The following is a 20633-nucleotide window of genomic DNA, read 5'->3' as shown; positions in this document are numbered from 1 at the left end:
GCTCCACAATCAACACTTGGTACGAGCAGCCAGGAAATTAAAAGATGTATTGCATTGGGAAAGTCTACTGTAAAAGACCTCTCCAAAGTGCTGAAGAACAACGATGTCATTCTGGAGACTAAGATGTGCCTAATCCAGGCCATTGTCTTTGCAACTATTTGCTACACATCAGAAAGCTGGACAATGACTAGGGATGATAGAAGAATTTATGCCTGTGAGCTGTGGTGCTGGAGGTGAGTATTGAACATACCATGCTAGGAGAACAAACAAGTTTGTCTTAGAGAGGGTGAGACCAGGCTGCTCCTTGGAGGCAAGGATTCTGAAGCTTCATCTGACACACTTTGGACATGTTGCAAGGCGGGACCAGTCCTTGGAGAGGGACATCATTCTTGAGAGGGTGGAGGGACTGCGCAAGAGATGAAGACCCTAGATGAGATGGATCGATTCAGTCAGTGACTGGGGTCATGGGCATAGATGTGTCAGAGACAGTAAGGTTGGCACAGGATAGGGTCAGGTTTAGGGCTGTTGTACATAGGATCGCTATAAGTTGCAGGCAACTCTACAGCACATAACAACAACATGCCACCAGAGCTCCCTATTAGATGCTGTTATTGTAATTAACATGGTGTTGAGTTGGAATCATCTCACAGCTGACCCTCCAGAAGGTTTTCAGAGGCTGGAGGAAATTCTCTCACACAGCCACTTGTAGATTTGAACAGCATGCCTTTGGGTTGGCTGTGGATGGACATAGCTTTTGAAAGTAGTAAACAAAACTCTGATGCAAGTGATAGAAACAAGTGATAGCAAAGACCATGGCCTATATCAGATGCACCTTAGTCTCCAGAGAGATACCATTACTCTTCAGTACTTTGGAGAGGTCCCTAAGAGTCGACTTTCCCATGGCAATATGTCTTTTAATTTCCTGGCTACTGGTGCTGAGAGTGTTGACTGTGGAGCCAAGCAAACTAAAGCTGTGAATAATCTCAATCTCTTCACCATCCATCCAGATGCTGCCATTTGATCCAGTGGTGAGAATCTTTGTCTTCTTGACATTGAGCCTCAATCTATATTGAAGGCTGCAGTCCTTGATGCTCTGCAGCAAGCGCTTCAGGTCCTCTTCAGTTTCAACAAACAGGGTTGTGTCATCTGTATAACGCAGATTGTTGATGACTCTTCCACCAATCCTGACCCCATATTTCTCCTCATAGAGCCCAGCCTCCCAGATAATCTGTTCTGCATACAGGTTGAAAAGGTATGGAGATAGGACACATCCCTGGCGTATGCCCTTCCCAATTTTGAACCATGCAGTGTTTCCTTGATCTTTTCTGACTACTGCCTCTTGGTCCAAGTATAGGTTTCGCATTAGCATAATCAAGTGTTCTGGGACTGCCATTCTCCTCACAGTCAGCCACAGTTTGTTATAATCCACAGTCAAACGCCTTTGCATAGTCAATGAAACACAGATATACATTCCTCTGGTATTCCCTGCTTTTGGCTAAGATCCATCTAACATTAGCTACAATATCCCTAGTACCATGACCCCTTCTAAGCCCAGCTTGGACTTCCGGCAGTTCTCTGCTGATGTGCTGTTCCGGTTGTTTTTGGGTGATCTTCAGTAGAATCTTGCTTGCATGTGAAATCAACGATATTGTTCTACAGTTTCCACACTCTGTTGGGTCACCTTTCTTTGGGATAGGAACAAATGTAGATCTCTTCTAGTCAGTTGTCATGCATCACTTGTTAGGCATCAGAGTTGGACAGTGACTAAGGAGGATAGAAGGAGAATTGATGCCTTTGAGTTGTGGTGCTGGAGAAGAGTATTGAATGTACCATGGACTGCTAGGAAAACAGATTCATCCTGGAAAGGGTTAAACCAGGGGGCTCCCTGGAGGCAAGGATTCTGAGGCGAAGTCTAACATACTTTGGACATGTTGTAAGGAGGGAGCAGTCCTTGGAGAGGAACATCATGCTTGGTAGGGTGGAGGGACAGCGCAGGAGAGGAAAGCCCTCTGGAAGGTGAATTGATTCAGTGACTGGGGTAATCGGGATGGGTGTATCGGAGATGGTGCGATTGGCACAGGCCAGAGCAGAGTTTAGGGCTGTTGTACATAGGGTCGCTATGAGTCGCAAGCGATTGGACCGCACATAACAACAACAACAACAAACAAAGCTAGTGTTTGGTGTCCTGTAAACGCTCCCTTTCAGCCTTTCGTCCTTTCACACTGAAGGGTTAGAATTAGGGTTGCTATTGCAAAATCTGACCTGTCACTTTTCCAGAAGAATCTAGAGCTGGGATCGAGCTTCCTAATTAACGACCCCAACCACATGAGCAGGAGTATGTTATGGGGCTCAGTCGCGCGGGCCTCGGGGCCACGCCCCCTATTCTGGCCCGAGCGGCCCAATGGGATGCGGCGGCCAGGAGAGCACGCGACTTCAAGCCGACCCTCCGCGTCTCTGAATCACTTAGTGGACTGGAGCGCGTGGCGTCATCAAAGCGCGCCGGAAATCAGCGTTCAGCCGCGCTCTCCTGTCGCCTGGGGAAGGGGAAGGAAGTTGGCCTCGTAGCGGCCTGTGCTCTGTGGGCAAGGCCCAGGGCCGGAGCGGTCGCTGCTTCGGCAAGCTTGAGTGCAGCGTGATGGGAGACGAGATGGATGCGATGATTCCTGAACGGGAGATGAAGGTCAGATACTGGCCAGGGGCTCCCTCGGTCTCTTAATCCTGGCGTTACCTTGGGAGCCCCGAGGAAAGGGTGAAGCGCGGGTGCCACTGCCTTGCTTCCGGCTTGAACAGTTTACCGCGCGTTCAGAGTTCACAGTGTTGTCCTGATGTGCTTTGCCTTCCTGTCTGCGTGGTACCCCTCAAAATTAGTTTCCCGAGCCCCTGTTGGACTTGTGCGCTCCTCTTGAGCTTTCCTACCTACTGACACGTGGTCCTCTTGAGTGGCGGTAATCACTTTTGAGCCTGTAAGTGTGTGCTAGGTACCGTGAAAGCATTCTCTCCTCGAATCACCCCAGCAGCCCTGTGAAGTAGCTGTTAGTATCCCTGTTTCCCAGAGGAGCACATGGAGGCTCAGAAAGTTAACTTGCCCAGCAACATTTGTCTAGGAGGCGTCGACTTTACGCAAGTCAGGGTTTTTCATGCCTCCGGTATGAAGGTGGTCCAGGCTTTTCTAACCCTGAGCCGAGGAAGATCACCTAGCCTACAAAACCTTTCGTTTACTGGAATAGGAGAATTATTTAGGTACAGGGAATGAGTTTAAAGTCAACAAACGTCAGAGGAACTAGCTGGTCCAAGTGATGGTAAAGTTGGAAACGACAGAAAGAACTCTCTAAAATAGTTGCGTTTGACGTTTCTTTTAAGTGTGCAGACAGAATGTGGGTGCCGAGAACAAGCTACGTTTCTTTTAAAAAGCAAATAGCTGAAAGGGCATACATTGTAGGAAGACTCCAGGTATTTGTGTGAACAGTTCTCTCTGATTAGGAAAAGTAGTCATTTCCAAATTTAGAGTGTCAGTTCCTTCTTTTTTTTTCTTTAGGGTCGTTGCCCAGCCACAGTGTGTCATGTTTCTCGCACATGCTGAGGCAGATGTAAGAAAAGCAAGGCTTTAGACCCCACTGATTTAGATGAGGAGAGTCTTGTTTTGAGAGTGTGGCTTCATTCCACTGGCCCACTGTACTAATGTGATTCAGACACAATAGTGTATTTCAGATTATCAGGATTAAGAATGAAGATTCCAGTTTTATTCTACTTATATATGAAACCATGGTGTGGTCTCCCCAGAAAAGTGATGAGTTTCTCTTTATCGTTTTCAATTGGAATTATGAGAGAGCATTTCGATTAATCTTTCAGCACACATGTCTTAAACACCCAACTCAAGGAAATTAATAAGCGTGTAGGGTGGGTTGAGGATCTTGTTTGATCTTTATAAGACTAGTGAGTGGTAAAAAAAGATTGAGGAAGACTGTTTTTGGGTTTTACTGTTTTGGATTGTAAGCACTAAAGCCTTGGCCTGAAAATAGATTTAGGATTGAATTTAAATACAAACACAGTGTAACTTAACATAGTGATTAGCTAACTTGAACTCTTGTTGGAAGCAATGATAAATTCATAGAAGACAGGTGAGTCAGGCATTGGCAAAAGATCAAAGGAGGCTCCCAGGCCAAATATTTATGTCTTTGAGTGCTAAAGAACATGGGAATTGGAGGGAATTAGAAATAGGGTAGGGTGGGAGAGCAGGGAATGTATTTGAACAGTGACTCAATTAAAAACTCACTGCTGTCAAGTTGGTTCTGACTGTAGTGACCTTCCATCCAGTTTCCAAGGCTGTTGTAAATTGCAGTGAGAGGAGACTACCTATCTTTCAGTTGAGGAACGGATAGTGGAATGGACTGCTGGAGATGCACAGCCTTTGCATTAGTGCCATTCACTATCACCTGTTGAGTTGAATATGACTCGTAGTGACCCTACAAACAACAGGTTTGAACCCTGTCCTGTGTTGTCCTCACACTTCTGACATACTAAAGCTCACTGTGACAGTCGCTGTAGCAATCCATCAGGTTGAGGGTCTTCTCTTTCACTGACCCTCTACCTTTCCAAGCGTTATGTCCCTCCCCAAGGAATAGCCCTTCCTAGCAACATGCCCAAATTATATGAGATGAAGCTTCAGCATCTTTGCTTCTAAGGAGCAATCTGGCTGTACTTTCTCCAAGACCGTTCTTTTGGCAGTCCATGGGATATTTCAATACTCTTCTGCAGCACAGCAGCTCAAAGACATCAATTCTTCTTCTGTCATTATTAATTTTACATCTCTCAGATGCATAGCAAGTGTTTAGAAAGACCATGGCCTGAATCAGATGCACAGCAGTCTTCAAACTGATGTCATTGCTCCTCAATAATTAGGAGGCATCTCTAACTGCAGACTTTCCCAGTACAGCAAGTCCCCTGATTTCCTCATAGCTAAAGGTGTGATTGTGAATCCAAGCAAGATAAAATCATTGCCAACTTTAGTCTTTTCTCTATCATGTTGCCAATTGGCAACAGCTATGACCTATAGCACCAGAGTTCCCTGTAGCACTGGCAATAGCGCAGTGTTTGGAGAAGCAAGAGTGTTGAGAAATAACGCTAAAGAGGTAGAGGGGCCAAGTCATGGCTGAGCTTGTAGGTGGTGTTATGGATTCTGGTTTTGTGTTTTAAATGACCTTATAGCACATAGAGAGTGCTGGTGGCCTAGTAGTAAGAAACTGTGCTTCAATCCCAAAGACATGAGGTTTGAATCCACCACTTGCTCTGTGGGAGAAGGATGGGCAGTCTCCTCCTGTGTGATTTACTACCTCTGAAAACCCACTGGAGGGTCAGCTATGGGTCAGTTCTGGTTCAGTAGCACACAGCAGCAGCAGCAACATAACATAAAAGTTTTGCTTAATGGCATTAACCTCCAAGAGATTCACAAATTTGATTTGTCATTTGATATAAGTAAACAGTTTTGGGGCTTTTATCATCTTATTGCCATTGTTAGTTCAATATCTTTTGGGTTGGTTTTTTTTTCCCCCCCATTGAGACATTTTATTTGCACTGTTTATTACATCTCTAGAAAAAGAATCTCGGGATTTTTCCTGAGTGTTTCCTATGTGTTTTTGTCTTGCTTCCTCGTGGTCCATGATGCCAGCTGAGGTTGTCAGTACAATGAAACCGAACTGACAGGACGGAAGCAGATTATTCTGCCACTTTTCTAGATCTTTGAGCTGCACATCAAATCTGGGGCTGATAACGCCACAGTTGTTTAACCTGCCTGTGAGGTTGACAGCAATTTTCCCCTCTCTGTGATCATCAATGATTTCAAATTCGCCAATGTAGCCATGCTTCATCATCACGGTCAGGAACCGAACAATGACTTTGGAGCACCTGGCGCTTACCTCTCTTCTTGGCATTGATGTTCTTGGGCGCATCGGCCAGGACATTCATGCGCACCATTGTGGCAGCACGGAAAGATGGTGGAAAGAGCAATATCTGGTTTTTGAGTACTGCATTAGAAATTGGAGCTCACAGTAGTTGGATGGTACTTCATAAATATATTTAATAGATGTTACATTTTTGTTGTACTTAACATGAAATAGGATAAAATTAAAACAATGAAATACATTTTGTGTAGTGATTTAGAGAATAGATACAGTAGGAATTTAGAAAAAGGTGACTATAAGCTGCATTAATTAAAGACTTCTTGAAGATTCCACCCCCTCCCCATTTATTTCATTAAACAAGTATAAGTACCTATTACATCAGGCACCCAATAACAGCAATGTCCGGTACAAGGGGTTCTAGTGGTCTAGTAGTAAGGGGTTACACTGGCAGCTGAAAGGTACATAGTGCAGATCCACCAGCTGTCCTGCAGGAGAAAAATGGACAGTCTCCTTTTGTGTAATTTATGGCCTCTGAAAATCCACTAGAGGATAAGCTATGGATTGATTCCAACTTGATGGTATACAACAAAAATAACACATCGGGTACTTGGATCATAATAAGTACAAGAATTTAAAGACTCCTGAGACATATTGTATTGGGCCTCGGGGATTGTGTTGGACTATGATGACAAGGCATGATCAGCTTTTCTCTTAGCCTTGAGTGGTTTTGGTTTTTTTGTCTGCACTACAGGATTTTCGGTTCAGAGCACTGAAGAAAGTGAGACTCTTTGAGACCCCTGAGGAGTTGCCCAAGGAACGCTCAAGTTTGCTTGCTGTGTCCAACAAATACGGTCTGGTCTTTGCTGGTGGAACCACTGGATTGCAAATTTTTCCTACAAAAAATCTTCTAATTCAAAATAAACCTGGGGATGATCCTAAAGTTGGTAGGTTACTATATTTGTGTTGCATAATAGAGACAGGAGTGTAGTGAAGTGCTAATGTAGTTTTCCTTCTAAAGCAGTCATTGTGTAATATTAAAATTGGTGCTACTCCTAAATTTGACCCTTTTTTGCTACCAAGATGAATAAGTTCCAGGAGAGATATTAGTAACTTTTCTAAGTGTTTCCTTTGGTCTTTGCATTTCTCCTTTGATGGATTGTTCCTAGAAGCTCAGAAAGGAGAACTTTTTTATTTATGCCATGTTTTTATTTTTGATTAGTTAAACTTGTATTCTGGATTTCTAGGAGATGGATGGGTTGTATGGCTTTTTAGTTGATGTGACATTACTATCCAAATAAATGGGAAGATATAGTTGCAAAAATATTTTTTTTATAGTTGCAAAAATATAAGCATAGGATAATACTTTAGTTAGCAAGAGAGTGACCACAGTTAGTTTACCTAGGTTGTATGAAAAGGGTCCCTGGGAAAGTTAGTTTTAGCTTAATAATTAGGTATCTGGATGTGTGTGTGTGTGTCTTCTTCTATAGTTTAAAGAATTATTTCGTAGAGATTTGGATAAAGAGATGTGGCTTTTTGCTTGGAACATGCCATTTTGTGCTTTGTCTTTTTTATGTTTTCGTAGTTGATAAAGTCCAAAGCTTGATTGTGCCTATGAAATTCCCTGTACATCACCTGTCCCTGAGCTGTGATAACCTCACACTCTCTGTGTGTATGATGTCAAGTGAATATGGTTCCATTATTGCTTTTTTCGATGTCCGAACATTCTCAAATGAGGTAAGCTACTGGAAAAGATGAGAACTTAAAGAGCTTTCCTGGTATTGAATCATAATTTGGCAACTTCTTGGGTTGATTTTTGACCTTTCCCCCCTAGATTAAAATACAGGTTGGAAATCTTTTGAATGATAAAGTAATAAATAGCTCTTTGAAACCAGAGTGATTCCAAAAGGTTATTTCATAGCAAAGTCTTCTCATTTCTCATTTCCTCATGAGAAAACCCAAGTCCAGGGAGGTTTAGTTGAATTCCCCAAATCTTAGATAATGACACTATTCTTGTTTCTAAGTCTCTGACCTTCTAATACAGTAGCTTTCCATTTTAAGCAGTTTAACTATAATAATATTGAGTGTTTATGCCAAGTTCCGTACTAAGTGTTTTATGAGATTTGTCCTCATTTATACATACTGCAGCCTTATGAATTAGTACTATTACTTTCATTTTATAAATTAATTAATAGGCTTGGAGGTCAAGAAACTGCCAAAGGCCACAACATTATTAAGGAGCTGAGCCACAATTTTAATATTGTGTCTACTCTTTGTTATTTTGAATTTGTGTAGACCCCTCATGGGAGTCCTTCATAAATGTGCTAAATTAATTGCAATTTTCAAAGTTGGATTGCATTTTTATATAATGAATGATTATTGTGTGGAGCTAAATCTTCTTATAGAGAAATATGGCTATGGTTTGAGAAAATGTGCACATTCAGCAATTTCCTCTGAATATTTCATATCTCTGTATTTATTAATTTACTCTTGCTTTATTTTAAAAGGCTAAACAGCAGAAACGCCCATTTGCTTACCACAAGCTTTTAAAAGATGCAGGAGGCATGGTGATCGATATGAAATGGAACCCCACTGTTCCCTCCATGGTGGCAGTTTGTCTAGCTGATGGCAGTTTATCTGTCCTACAAGTCACAGAAACAGTGAAAGTGTGTGCAACTCTTCCTTCCACAGTCGCAGTAACATCTGGTGGGTAATAAAAGGCTTTTACTGCATAACATAGAGCAGTAGTGATCCATTTAAATATTAATTTATGGAAATAAAAGTAGGCTGATTTTATTCCCCTTTCTGTTTTGGGGGTTGGTGGTGTGGGTGGGGGAGTAGAAATGGAGACAGTATTATTTCATTTATGTAATTAATATCCTTGAAGGCAAATAGTATATGTGATTTACCCTTATGCACTTAGCTTTTATGGGATAAGAAATATTTTCTAGTTTAGTTGTTTCTATATGCAAAAGGACCATGCTCTGAAAATGAATTGTGCCTTTAGGGGAAAGGCATTTGAAATGCGGTAAGAACAGCAGAATGATTTCAGGACTTGCTTTGTTCTCCTTATCTTACCTGAATTTTACATTGCTTTCTATACTTCCCAGTTTATTGGCCCAGTGATACATGTGACTAGTCTGCATCATGAACATGATTTTACTCTCTATTACTTTGCCAGTTGGGGATGACCCTACAGCCTTCTGTGGACTAACAGAAGGAACGAGAAGTGGTAGTTACCTGTTTTGTGACACATCTCATTGATTTGCTCTATTTTCTTCAGTTTTTAATTGGTAGTGTTCTCTTTTTTTCTCAGTGTGCTGGAGCCCCAAAGGCAAGCAGCTGGCAGTGGGAAAGCAGAATGGAACTGTGGTCCAGTATCTTCCTGTGAGTTCTTGGCTTGGACTTGAAAACCCTTTTCTTAAGTTACCCAGATTCTTTGATATGATTTGGTGATTTCTTTGTTGAGTTTTTCTCCCACTAAAAAATACTAAAATATTGCAACACATTTAATCTTCCCTTCTATTGACTAACCCTCTTTGAGTTATCGATTTCATTCTGTTAGTGAGTAACTTTCCAGACTTTTTCTGGATACTTAGAAAAGTAGTCTGTGTTAAAGACATAGTTTTAGTTTTGTTTCTTAAATAAAAATATGACCATTCTCTGTATATTTATCCCAATCTTTAAATTGCATTCCTTAAGAACAGAGCTTGAGTGGGAAAGATGAGGGAAAGGCTGCTATTTCCTACCATAATGCAAAATCACTTGAATGAAAATATTATTTGTCTTTCTAACAAAATCCATTCTAAAGAAGTGGATATTCCTGTTGTTGCTTGTACACTCCCATTCTGTCCCTGTGATTTTATTAAGATAATAATCACAGATACTTTATTATAATTTGCATCACCAAGAATCCACATATGAAGTCTGAACATAAAGAAAGGTTTCACTGTACTATTGTGTATTCCCCTGAGAAACTGTTCCCTGAATTGTGTGTAAAGTAAATGTAGTGGCATACAAGTGAAGTTAAAATTCTATGTCTTACCGTTATTGTTGGGAGTTGTTATGTGAAATCTGGTATATAGTTTTTTTAGAATATGATCTGTTTTTAAAAAGAAGACATAATTGTGGCACATTCATGTGAGTTATTTTTTTGGGACAGCATTCTTTTTTTGGGGGGGGGGAAACGACAGCATTCTTGAAGCAGGTGTCTGTGTCATCTGTTCAGTCTTTCCTGGCTTGGGAGATAAAACATAGAAGAGTGTTTGATTAACAGTTTCATTGATTTAGAGATTGTTTTCTTTGACTTTTTTTTTTAAACAAATCTTTTCAGACTTTGCAAGAAAAGAAAGTCATTCCTTGTCCTCCATTTTATGAGGCAGATCATCCAGTTAGAGGTAACACCACTTCTTTTATTATTGAACTGATTTCTAATGAGGCTATGTCTGTGCAGTCTTGCTAAGTGTGTGTTACAGATATTTCAAGTCCTGTGGTGTACCTACTGAGGACTGTGTTGAAATGTTATGATTATTTGATTATTTCCCTTGGCTAATTAAGTTAGCTTAGTGATAATTCTCTGGTAAATAACAAATCTCATGGTAAATGGTGGGACATGATGGAGCCGCCCTATGAATTTAGGTGTTTATTAGGATTCTTCATAACTTTCCCTGGTAATAATGACACTTTGGAATGAATTTGGGCTTTTCAGACTTTTGTGATTTGAAAATAGTCTGTAAATTAGTGAAATCTAGATCTTTGTTAAAACTGTAGTACTTAGACTTTTATGTTAATTTTATAGTGTTCACTACCTCTGCCTGCAGTGGTCTTTATTAGGATGTGTGTCTTTCAGTTCTGGATGTGCTGTGGATCGGCACATATGTCTTCACAATAGTATATGCTGCTGCAGATGGGACTTTGGAAACAGCTCCAGATGTTGTGATGGCTCTTCTACCTGTATGTATATAGAAGAAACTGTTTTTTCTTTAATAGTCATAGACTCTTGTCTAATGAAGTTTGAAGCTTAGATTTCCATTTCCTTTACTTATTGACAAAGATGGTGTAGCTTCAGTTAGTTGTAAGGTTTCATTATTTCACCATAGGCCTAGGGGCCCCAAATTAAGGTGATTTGGAATCCTAAAGCCATACCCTGCCATGGAGTTCTCTCCAGTTTTGTAAATCTTTACAGAAGGGAACTGTTCATATTTCTCCCATAGAGTGGCTGGTGGATTTGGACCACCGTCCTTTCAATTAACAGTTGTACATGTAATATACTATGCTACTAGGGGTCTTTTATTTAGTTACAAGGGAAAAAAATTACAACCTTTTTCTTTTTTTCTTAAGCTTTAAGCAGTAAGTGTTAGTAGGTATTTACTCAAAAGGGAATTTTCAGTAAACAAGATGTTTTTCAGAAATGTATTAAAAGCCTAGACATTGTGTGCTAGACATTGCTTTAAAATGGAAAATAAAGTTGTAGCCCAGAAAGGCAAAGCTCTTGTTTTTGTGCTGATCTTGCATTCTAATGAATTTGGTCACTCACTCATTGCCATCAAATTGGAACTCATTGCTGATACTCCAATGACTTTTCAGAGTCTATAACACACGTGGGAGGAGACTATCCATCATTCTTCTGCAGAGCAACTGGTGAATTTGAACTAGATATCTTTGAATCAGGTCTGTTGGCAGCATGACTCTTTGTCCAGTCAGCTACCAGAACTCCCTGATTGTGTAGCCAACTGCAAATGAGTGTAGGATAAAGAAAGGTTAAGCATGAAGAAGTAATTTAGTATAAAGGACAGATGGTTACCATGGTGCCCTTTTAGATTGGGTGGTCCAGAAAGAGGAGACATTGTTTGAGAGGAAACCAAGAATAAAGTAAGGGAGATTAAGTCTTTTTTTTTTTAAGAGCAGGGTGGAGGTGGGGGATAATTAGTAACATTATCTACAAAGTATTACTAATTTGTAGTGGCATGTAGAAGAAACAAATGAGACAGTTTATGTAAGTAAGATTTGTTCTGGTCCTTCTAATTTGCAATTTTTGTTTAATAGTAAAGTTATAAACAGCTGTATATCACTAAATATGTATTTGATCATTTGGGTATTATCAGTTTGCTCTTAGCAGTTCCTTTAGGATTGGATGAATATGAAGATTATTTTCATTTTTTTAGTATTTTGAAGAATGTTAGGATTAATTCTTTAATGCTCATTTCATTTAATTCGATTCTTTATTTGTTAGAGTCATGCCAAGAAATAGCTGGGTGTATTTTGAGATCTTCAGAGAACATTGCCAGCATATCTTGTGAGTCAGAATCTATTTGATGGCAGTGAACAAGGAGCGTGACACTAGCATTTACTCACTGCTGCTTTCATACTTAACAGCAGTGTCTGAAGTAGTATCAGAATGGTTGAGTAATTTGTCCCTTCTTGTCACATGTCCTATAAGTGGCAGGACAAGGCTTGAGTGAATTTTGCTTGGTGACGACTTTGCTTTTTACGACTCAGACTTAATTTGAGTGCTACGTCCCTATTTCTAAGATTTTGAGTGAATGATCTCATAAAAAGAAATTATTTTCTCTTTTTATATTCTTAATTGTATGGACCAAGGCGGGGGGGAATAACATGAGATTCTTTCCCACCCCCCACTGTTCATTGTAGAAAAAAGAAGAAAAGCACCCAGAAGTGTTTGTGAACTTCATGGAACCCTGCTATGGCAGTTGCATAGAGAGACAGCATCATTACTTCCTCAGTTACATTGAAGAATGGTGAGTACAGAATCCAAGGAATAAATTTGTGCTGTTGTTGCATCACATTTTTTTGCTCTTTGTTTTCTGCAAGAGTAAAACAGATAGTTTGGATGTCCTGAATATATTTTCACCTGGTGCTGGAATGCCTTTCTGCTTCCTCATTCGTAAATTATTTCGACTTAAGAGCTTCTAATCTTAAAATTCTGTTGTCTAATTTACCCACCTTACTTTGAAAAATCACTGGGCAAAAGTTGAGAACAAGTGGTACAATGCAAGAGACGAAGGTTCAGTTCCTGACTAGTGCAGCCTCAGTATAGTCACTACTCTTCTGTCATTGGAAGCTAGTAAGGTACAGTGATCAGTGGAGCTTCTAGTCTGAAATCAGCTAGAAAGAGTAGCCTGGTGATCTGCATTCAAAAGCAATTGTTAGGTGCCGTCGAGTAGACTACAGCTCATACTGACCCTAAGCAGCAGGTTGAAAATTTGCACTGTCCTGTGCCATTCTCACAGTCTCCATCATTGTTGAAGTCTCTGTGTCAGTCCTTCTCCTTGAAGGTCTTTACTGTTTCACAAATTAGCCAGTGCAAATCTTGTGAGTCACAGTGGTCAAAACTGGTTGAGTACATGTGCTTACCATGAAGTGGGTGAACTTGATGACAGCTGACTACAACATTGAACAAGTTAGGTAAGCTTCCCTCTGAGAAAATGGAATTGAAGGGTAGACCACTTAAAGCAAATTTTCTGTTCCCATAACTACATTATTCTGCTCATTTTTGTTGTTGCCTGCCATTGAGTTGGAACCAACCCATGGCCGACCCTTCAGCAGGTTTTCAGAAGCAGTTAATCACATGGGAGGAGATTGCCCACCCTTCTCCTTCCTACAGAGCAGCTGCTGGATTCGAACCATGTACCTCTGAGATTGCAGCCCAGCTTCTTATCACTGAGGCAGTGTATTTATTGTGAATTTAGACTTGTTTATATTGTGGCTTTACCTTGATTGACCTTGCTGGTTCTGTAATGTGTTATCCACTGAAAGCCAGAAAAAGTTAGTTTTACATCTAACCATTTCCCACTTTTCTTCAACTGTACAGAAAATAGACCCTTTACTTCCCTGACATCTAGTGGATATACTAACTCGTAGGTGTTACCACAGACTCAGAGGAAGGTAGCATTGTTGGTATATTTGAATCTATTGATCTTCTGCTTTTTTTTTCTCTGCAGGGATTTAGTACTTGCAGCATCTGCAGCTTCTACAGAAGTTGGTATCCTTGCTCGACAAAATGATCAGGTAAATTTTTCTTTTTTTGGTTAGTTTTTTGTGATAACTCTTAGTGAAAGATTTTGGAGTGAATTAACTACGTGGTTGAGATTTAAATAAGATCCACATGCCTATTAATGAGTTTATGTAGAAGCACAAAGCTTAAATAACAAGTGCATTGGATCAAATGGCTTGCATACGGTTTTGGGCAAACATGGGTGTCAGATTTAGCTGTTCCTTCAGGGTTGTAAAAAGCCCTTCTGTTCTGTGTGGAGTTTGCCCCACAGTCTGTAGAAGCAAAGTATGCACTCAGCTTCCAGTAGGAGTATACCTTGATTTGTAGGAGGTGTCGTCGATCTTCTGTTTTATTACCTTTGTTTTTGTCCTTTCTCCTGACCATTTTATATAAGAAACCGTACTCTTCCATTCATTGTGAAAGACATGTAGATAATAACAAATTAGGACTTAACAGAAATAATTTATAGATTCAAAATTAAATTCTTGGCAACTTTAAAAAAAAGAAGAAAGAATTTGCTTGATTTGGAGGGGGAAAAACAAAAAATCCTTCTATATGTCTATTAATGCCTCCCTGTCTTCCTTCTTTCTCCTGGTTCTTGCAGTGAAGGAGGGAACTGAGGTGATAGGAAGCCATTCACTTGTAGATTATATTGCGTAAGGCAACATAGACGAGAACAGTTTTCCATTTAGAACTTTGGCTATAGCTGTGCTTCCACCTATTTGATGTTTACTATTCTTGCAGAGTGACGCTGGCCCACTGGGAACAGGCTCAGCTCTCGGACATTCAGAGTAGGCCACTTCTCAGCCGTGGGACAGATCTTACTATTCTAATTTGCTGTTTCAGCAGTACCTCTCTAAGACAATTTTTGCTAGCTCTTTTTAATGGCACAAATATTTTATGTATCCAAGCTTTAAAAATACACTTTTATTTTTACTTTATCAGAATAATTTATGCATATGCTTAAAAATCAAATGTACAAAGGGACTCATAGGTAAAAAGATTCCTTGTCCCCTGCTCCACTCTTTACTTTTGGAATCCTGTGCTCTAGGGAGGACATTTTTAACTTGAAGCTTATTTCTTTTAATCAATTTTTATATTTAAATAGTAATAGACTTTATTGTTATTGTTGTTGGTTGACTTTGAGTCAAGCATGACTCGTAGCATCCCTATGAATAAAAGGCTTGAAGCCCCTTTACAGTTATCGACATTTATCAACATTCAGAGTTTCCGGAGGCACATTATTTAGGAAGTGGATGCCATTCCTTTATTAATAGTTATTAGTTAAAGCTCTTCTTTGTTTTGTCTGTAGTGTTTTTTAAAGTTGGCATTAGTTTTGTTTACACTGTTAGGAGCATATGAATAATACTCTTCTTTTTTTTTTAAATTATTATTTTTTGTGTGTGTGTGTGTGTGTGTATACCGTCAAATCAGATCTGACTGGTACAGGAGGAGATTGTCCCTCCTTCCCCAGCAGAGCATCTGGTGGGTTCAAACCATGCGCCTCTGGGATTGTAGTTGCAGTTCCTTGCCACTAGGCCACCAGAGCTCCCCCCCCCCTTTTTTTTTTTTTGAGTAAGTCATATAGAATGGTTTAGTCATATAGTATGGTTCTGTTCCTTCTCCTGAACCACTTTTTATTTTTCTCTCTGTTACTTGAGGACTTTTTCCTTTTGATTCATACTGCCTAGTCTTGGTCTTCATTGAATGTTAGATAAAATGTCAGTGGTTTTTTTTAAGTTGAGAATCATTTGTTGGAAGAAACAAATTACTGAAGCAACTGTGAGCAAAAGAGGGGCTTGTTTATTGGAAGAACTTAGGGATTCTTCAGGAACCTGCAGTCAGGAAAATTGGCCAAACTAAGGAACTGGGTCACCAGGAACTGGGAAGACAAGAAGTAGTGTTAACCTTCTGTTTGTGTGCATGAGCAAGCACAGGGCATTAGTTCACCTCTATAAGTTTCTCTCCTCAAGACTTCCTAGACATCAGTGGCACTCCGGATCAATCCCAAATATCTAGAATCAGGTATCGATTGGCTTACTGCAGCTACTGGATTTTCCAGGAGGTGGCTCAGAAAATACTGACAATTGTGATTGTTTATTCAGAAGGCAGTGACCTCAACAGATAGAAGTTGAACTAGAAAATGAATCTTTTGCTGGCTGGATTGCATATGATTTTTAGTTCATCTTCCCAGATTTCAGAGCCTCACAGTCCATAAAGAAATCTAAACTAAGTGAATCTTATTTTTTCTTGGAGTGATGCTTAGAAGAACCAGTATAAAACTAAACAAAATGATATTTTCTTCTTTTTTTCAGATTAACTGGGAGTCTTGGCTTTTGGAGGATTCTAGTAGAGCTGAACTACCTGTGACAGAAAAAAATGATGACTCCTTGCCTGTGGGAGTTGCCATAGATTATACTAACCAAATGGAAATCACAGTTAGTAAGTGCACCCTGATGTTTCTTGAAGGAATACACTTCTTTTTTATGCTAGTTTATACTTATTGTTATGTGTACTGCCGAGTCAGAATCTACTGTAGCTGGTCCTCCAGCCAGTTTTCTGAGGTAGCTAATTGCACAGAAGGAGATTGTCCATCCTTCTCCCATGGAGCAGCAATGTGTGCTACTAGGACAGCAGTTATCATTTATATTGATTCATGACAAGAGTACACTCTAGCAGCAGGGCACTTTTAGCTTCTGGTAGCCTACTTCTAGTTGAATGGGATGGTGCATTGTGTTAGCACTAAACCGAATTTGATTACATTGCCATTGATGATACCAAGGCTAGACACACACTGTCTGTATCTCTTCATGAATGTATTTTTTTGTTGTTGTTGTTATGTGCCATTGAGTCACTTGCGACTCATAGTGGCCCTGTGTTCAAGAGCTCTAAACCCTGCTCTATGCCAACCTCACTGTCTCTGACATACCTACTCCCGTTACTCCAATCACTGAATAGATCCATCTCATTGAGAGTCTTCCTTCTCTTGCACTGTTCCTCCACCCTCTCAAATATGATGTCCCTCTCCAAGGAATGGTCTCTCCTTGCAACATGCCCGAAATATGTCAGAAGAAATTTCAGAATCCTTGCCTCCAAGGAGCAGCCTGCTTTCACCCTCTCCAAGACAAACCTGTTTGTTCTCCTAGCAATCTATGGTATATTCAACACTCTTCAACACCACAGCTCAAAGACATCAATTCTCTATCATCCCTAGTCACTGTCGAGCTCTCCAACTCATAGCATGCAATTGCGGAGACTGTGGTCCAGATCAGGCACACCTTAGTCTCCAGCCTGACGGGTTTTTTCTTAGCAAAACATTTATTTGTAATATATGCCTGAAATCCAACTGTTCCAGAATGACTAGTGAGTCAGTGATAGTTTTCAACGTGAGTAAAAGAAATAACATTAAATGAGCTTCCCCCCCATATTTTTATTGGTTTAAATATAGTCATTCATATATACTGTATATCATGCACATACATTGTGTTTCATACGATTTTTCATTTTCATTGTGTTTCATTCATGTACATTTGTTTTATACAAGCATTCATAGACGTTGTATTTTATATAATTAATTACATTTAATCTATGCCTGTTAGCACTGTCATTTCAAGTCCCTGTCTTTCCTATTCCTTCACCCTCTATCCACCCACTAATCTCTGCTTTCTTAGTGATTTCCTTCCTTTCCCATTTTCCACTCCCATCTTCCTTTCCCCTTCCCTTTTTAAACGTTATACACATCTTGCTCAGTGTTCCCTCTGTTTTTTACAGTAATAGTCTTATACAGTATATGTCCTTATGAGACTGAGTTAGTTCCCTCAGCACAATGCTCTCCACCTTCTCCCATGTTATATATAGAATTTTACGAATCGTTGCTCCTTAGTGCTACTTAGTATTCCTTTATATGAGAACGTACCGCAATTTCTCAATCCACTTGTTTGTTTATAAGCATTTGGGCTGTTCCTGTAAAATTAACTCTGAGCTTGAAGGTGTGGTAGACTAGCTTTCCCATGAAGTAAATATTAAACTAGTTTGTACAACAAATAGGAGAATCACTGTGCTGCAACATTTCTCAACTGAGAATCTCCTTATCAAATTCTTTATCTTTCAGAAAAGCTTCATACTAACCTCTCAGACAATCAGCACCCTGCTTCCACTTCTAAATCTACTCTCTTCCATTTCAGATTGCAATACTGTATGGACAACTGTCAAATTCCATTGCAATTTGTACACTATTTTAGACTTTCTGTTACATATGTGTGTGTTCTTATAGATGTGTGTGTATATTTATATTAAATATAATAACAATTATAGACTTTAATGATAAGGTAATTAATAAGCTAGCCATTGCAAATTTTATCTAGAAGAAAGAAGCACCTCCCAGCATCCTTAACTTTTGAGTATTTCTTCATAATACATAGAATGAAAATCTAAGATTTGACATGAAAATGAGAAAATAATGCTTTAAATAAAATCATTCACATAAATGTTAAATTTCATGTTCAGATCATATTTTCTTCTATATTTCAGTTTGGGAAATTTTGCAATTATTAGCACATCTCAATTACACTTATTCTTGAGCGTTTACATATTCTACGTACTAGATTGTAAAATCCACGTTAGTTACCACTTCTCTTGCTTCTGTGCTCTGTGTGTGTATTTTAGAATATGGTTGGAATATAGAACATGCATAAAGCAGGATATTCCTAAAGCTTTTAGCAGGGACTTTTAAAACCACACATGCCTTCTTTCCCTGGAACCAGGAATCATTTACCTAGAAATACAAATATGTTGAACTTTTAAAAGTTCAGCTAATACAGAAGATTTTAAATTGTTCTGCATTAAACACATATATATTCACTGTTGTTGTTGTTGATTGCCTAGTCGAGCACAACTCATAGCGACCCTATTAACTAACGACCCGAAGCCTTTCTAAAACTATCATTTCTCAAAGGTCATACAGTTTCCAGAGGCATGTTGTTTAGGAAGTGGATTCCACTCCTGCTACCATTACATTTTACTCTATTTCCTTTATTACATAGCCTTCTGTAAACCAGATGAAGTTTTCTCCCTCTTTATTGTGGAGCAATACATTCTTCGTGAATTTTTAAAAATATTTCTAAATGAAGCTGCTTCGTTGAGTTCCATATCAGCATTAGGCCTTGATCCACAGCCTCCATAAAAATCAGAACACATTCGCTATCTGGTATTACAAAAGCCGAAGAGATGTTTAGCAAGGAAATAATTCATTTCATCTGGCTTTGACAAGCACTGTGGCATTTGGACAAGAACAAACTGGGAGGAGGGTGGAGAGAGTGGTGCAGCAATGAATGAGTGGAAGCCCAGAATCTCTGTAAATGTTTATGAAAATTAATAAAATATAATTATAGGAAAAAAAAATAATTCATTTCATCCATCAGTCATTCCAAGTTCCTTATTTCTAGTTACATGTGAGAAATTTCATTGGAAATTTGTTGCTAGAAAAACGTCTCTTCACTGGAGACCGCTGATTTTTTTTTCTTTTTTTTCAGAGACCACTGATATTTTAAAAATTAAGCATTTAACTGATTATCTCATTTTTTACTTCTCAAAAATCAGCATTAAAGCTTTTCTCTAAGAATGGTTTGTTCTTCATTCTTTTTTTTTTTAATGTGTTTCTATATATTTTATATATATACTTTTTAAATTTTTTTCTTTTTCCTTGTGTGTACTGTTGAATTAGATCTGATTGGCACAGGAGGAGATTGCCTCTCCTTCTCCAGTGGAGTATCTGGTGGATTTGAACTGCACGCCTTCGGGATTGCAGCATATCTTGTCACTAGACCACTAGAGCTCCTGTTTTTCACTCTGTCTTCAGTCTTGTAATTAAATGTTTTCCACAGTTAGAGGTTTAATAGGGAAGTAACAGATTACAGTTAAGCTTGTAAACAAAATTCTTCAGTCAGGACAGCTTCTTAGGTGTGTTTGCGAGCCCTCAGACCTTCAGTTTCCTGACTCTGGGGCAGTGTTTCTGAGCTCATTTAGTTCTGCCAATGGTGGTGTCGCCTCCCTAGCCCACCAGTATGCCTGGGTAAAGGCGCTCAGCACTGGCTCCATGGGTTGGCAGTTCCATTAAGCTCTTGCTCTTGTTGATCTCTGCTTCTCTACTCCTTCTCTGATTCTTGCTGTTCTGGTCGCATGCACAGTCTGTCTCACATAGGAATCTCTGATCTCCTGTACTCTTGGCTTGTCTTTCTTGCTGGTAATGTGATTATACTCTGTGATTCAGTTTTTAACTGGTAATTTTGCTATTTCTTTATTTTATACATTCTTAAGACACTCCATCTGATTTTGTGGAATGAGACATGGTATATGTAAAAAAAAAATCAAAGTAAAAGATGGCTGCTATTTAAGTAAAAGGCATAATTAAGTTTTCTTTTCTTTTTTAATTTTTTATTTTAAATTTAGTTTTTTTTCTTTTATTTTAGAGTGCAGTCCTGGTTAACAGTGTATGTTTCTTCATTTGCCATTTCCTACAAAATAGAATTACTACATAAGTACCACTACCGACAGCAAGCATACTAAGTAAAAGTCAAGATTTCCTAACATTTCTTTTTGTATTTGTAATATGCTAGTTGTGTACAGTTAGACTATTTGTATATAAAAGTATTATATTATATCCGTATATTCATACCACTTGAATTTAAGAATCATCTCAGGAACAGGTTTGAGGCCTTGAACACTAA

The 20633-nt window shown here is 39.2% G+C and overlaps 1 protein-coding gene across 1 annotated transcript in view; it reads left to right on the top strand.

Annotated features, from left to right (window-relative positions):
• The first annotated feature begins 2635 nt into the window (after nt 1-2635).
• Nucleotides 2636-20633, top strand: part of NUP214 (nucleoporin 214kDa) — a 125923-nt gene continuing 107925 nt past the window's right edge. The window contains exons 1-10 of the mRNA XM_006892442.1: nt 2636-2680; nt 6649-6841; nt 7480-7631; nt 8402-8600; nt 9211-9281; nt 10228-10291; nt 10744-10847; nt 12546-12652; nt 13856-13922; nt 16224-16350. Coding sequence (XP_006892504.1) covers nt 2636-2680; nt 6649-6841; nt 7480-7631; nt 8402-8600; nt 9211-9281; nt 10228-10291; nt 10744-10847; nt 12546-12652; nt 13856-13922; nt 16224-16350 — 1129 coding nt within the window. The remainder of the gene's footprint in view (nt 2681-6648; nt 6842-7479; nt 7632-8401; nt 8601-9210; nt 9282-10227; nt 10292-10743; nt 10848-12545; nt 12653-13855; nt 13923-16223; nt 16351-20633) is intronic.

The sequence above is a fragment of the Elephantulus edwardii genome, unplaced genomic scaffold (genome assembly GCF_000299155.1).
Source record: "Elephantulus edwardii isolate Elephantulus edwardi_28Jun2011 unplaced genomic scaffold, EleEdw1.0 scaffold00116, whole genome shotgun sequence".
Classification (NCBI taxonomy): domain Eukaryota; kingdom Metazoa; phylum Chordata; class Mammalia; order Macroscelidea; family Macroscelididae; genus Elephantulus; species Elephantulus edwardii.
Note: the sequence above shows the minus strand (reverse complement) of the source record. Positions and strands in the feature narration are given on the sequence as shown.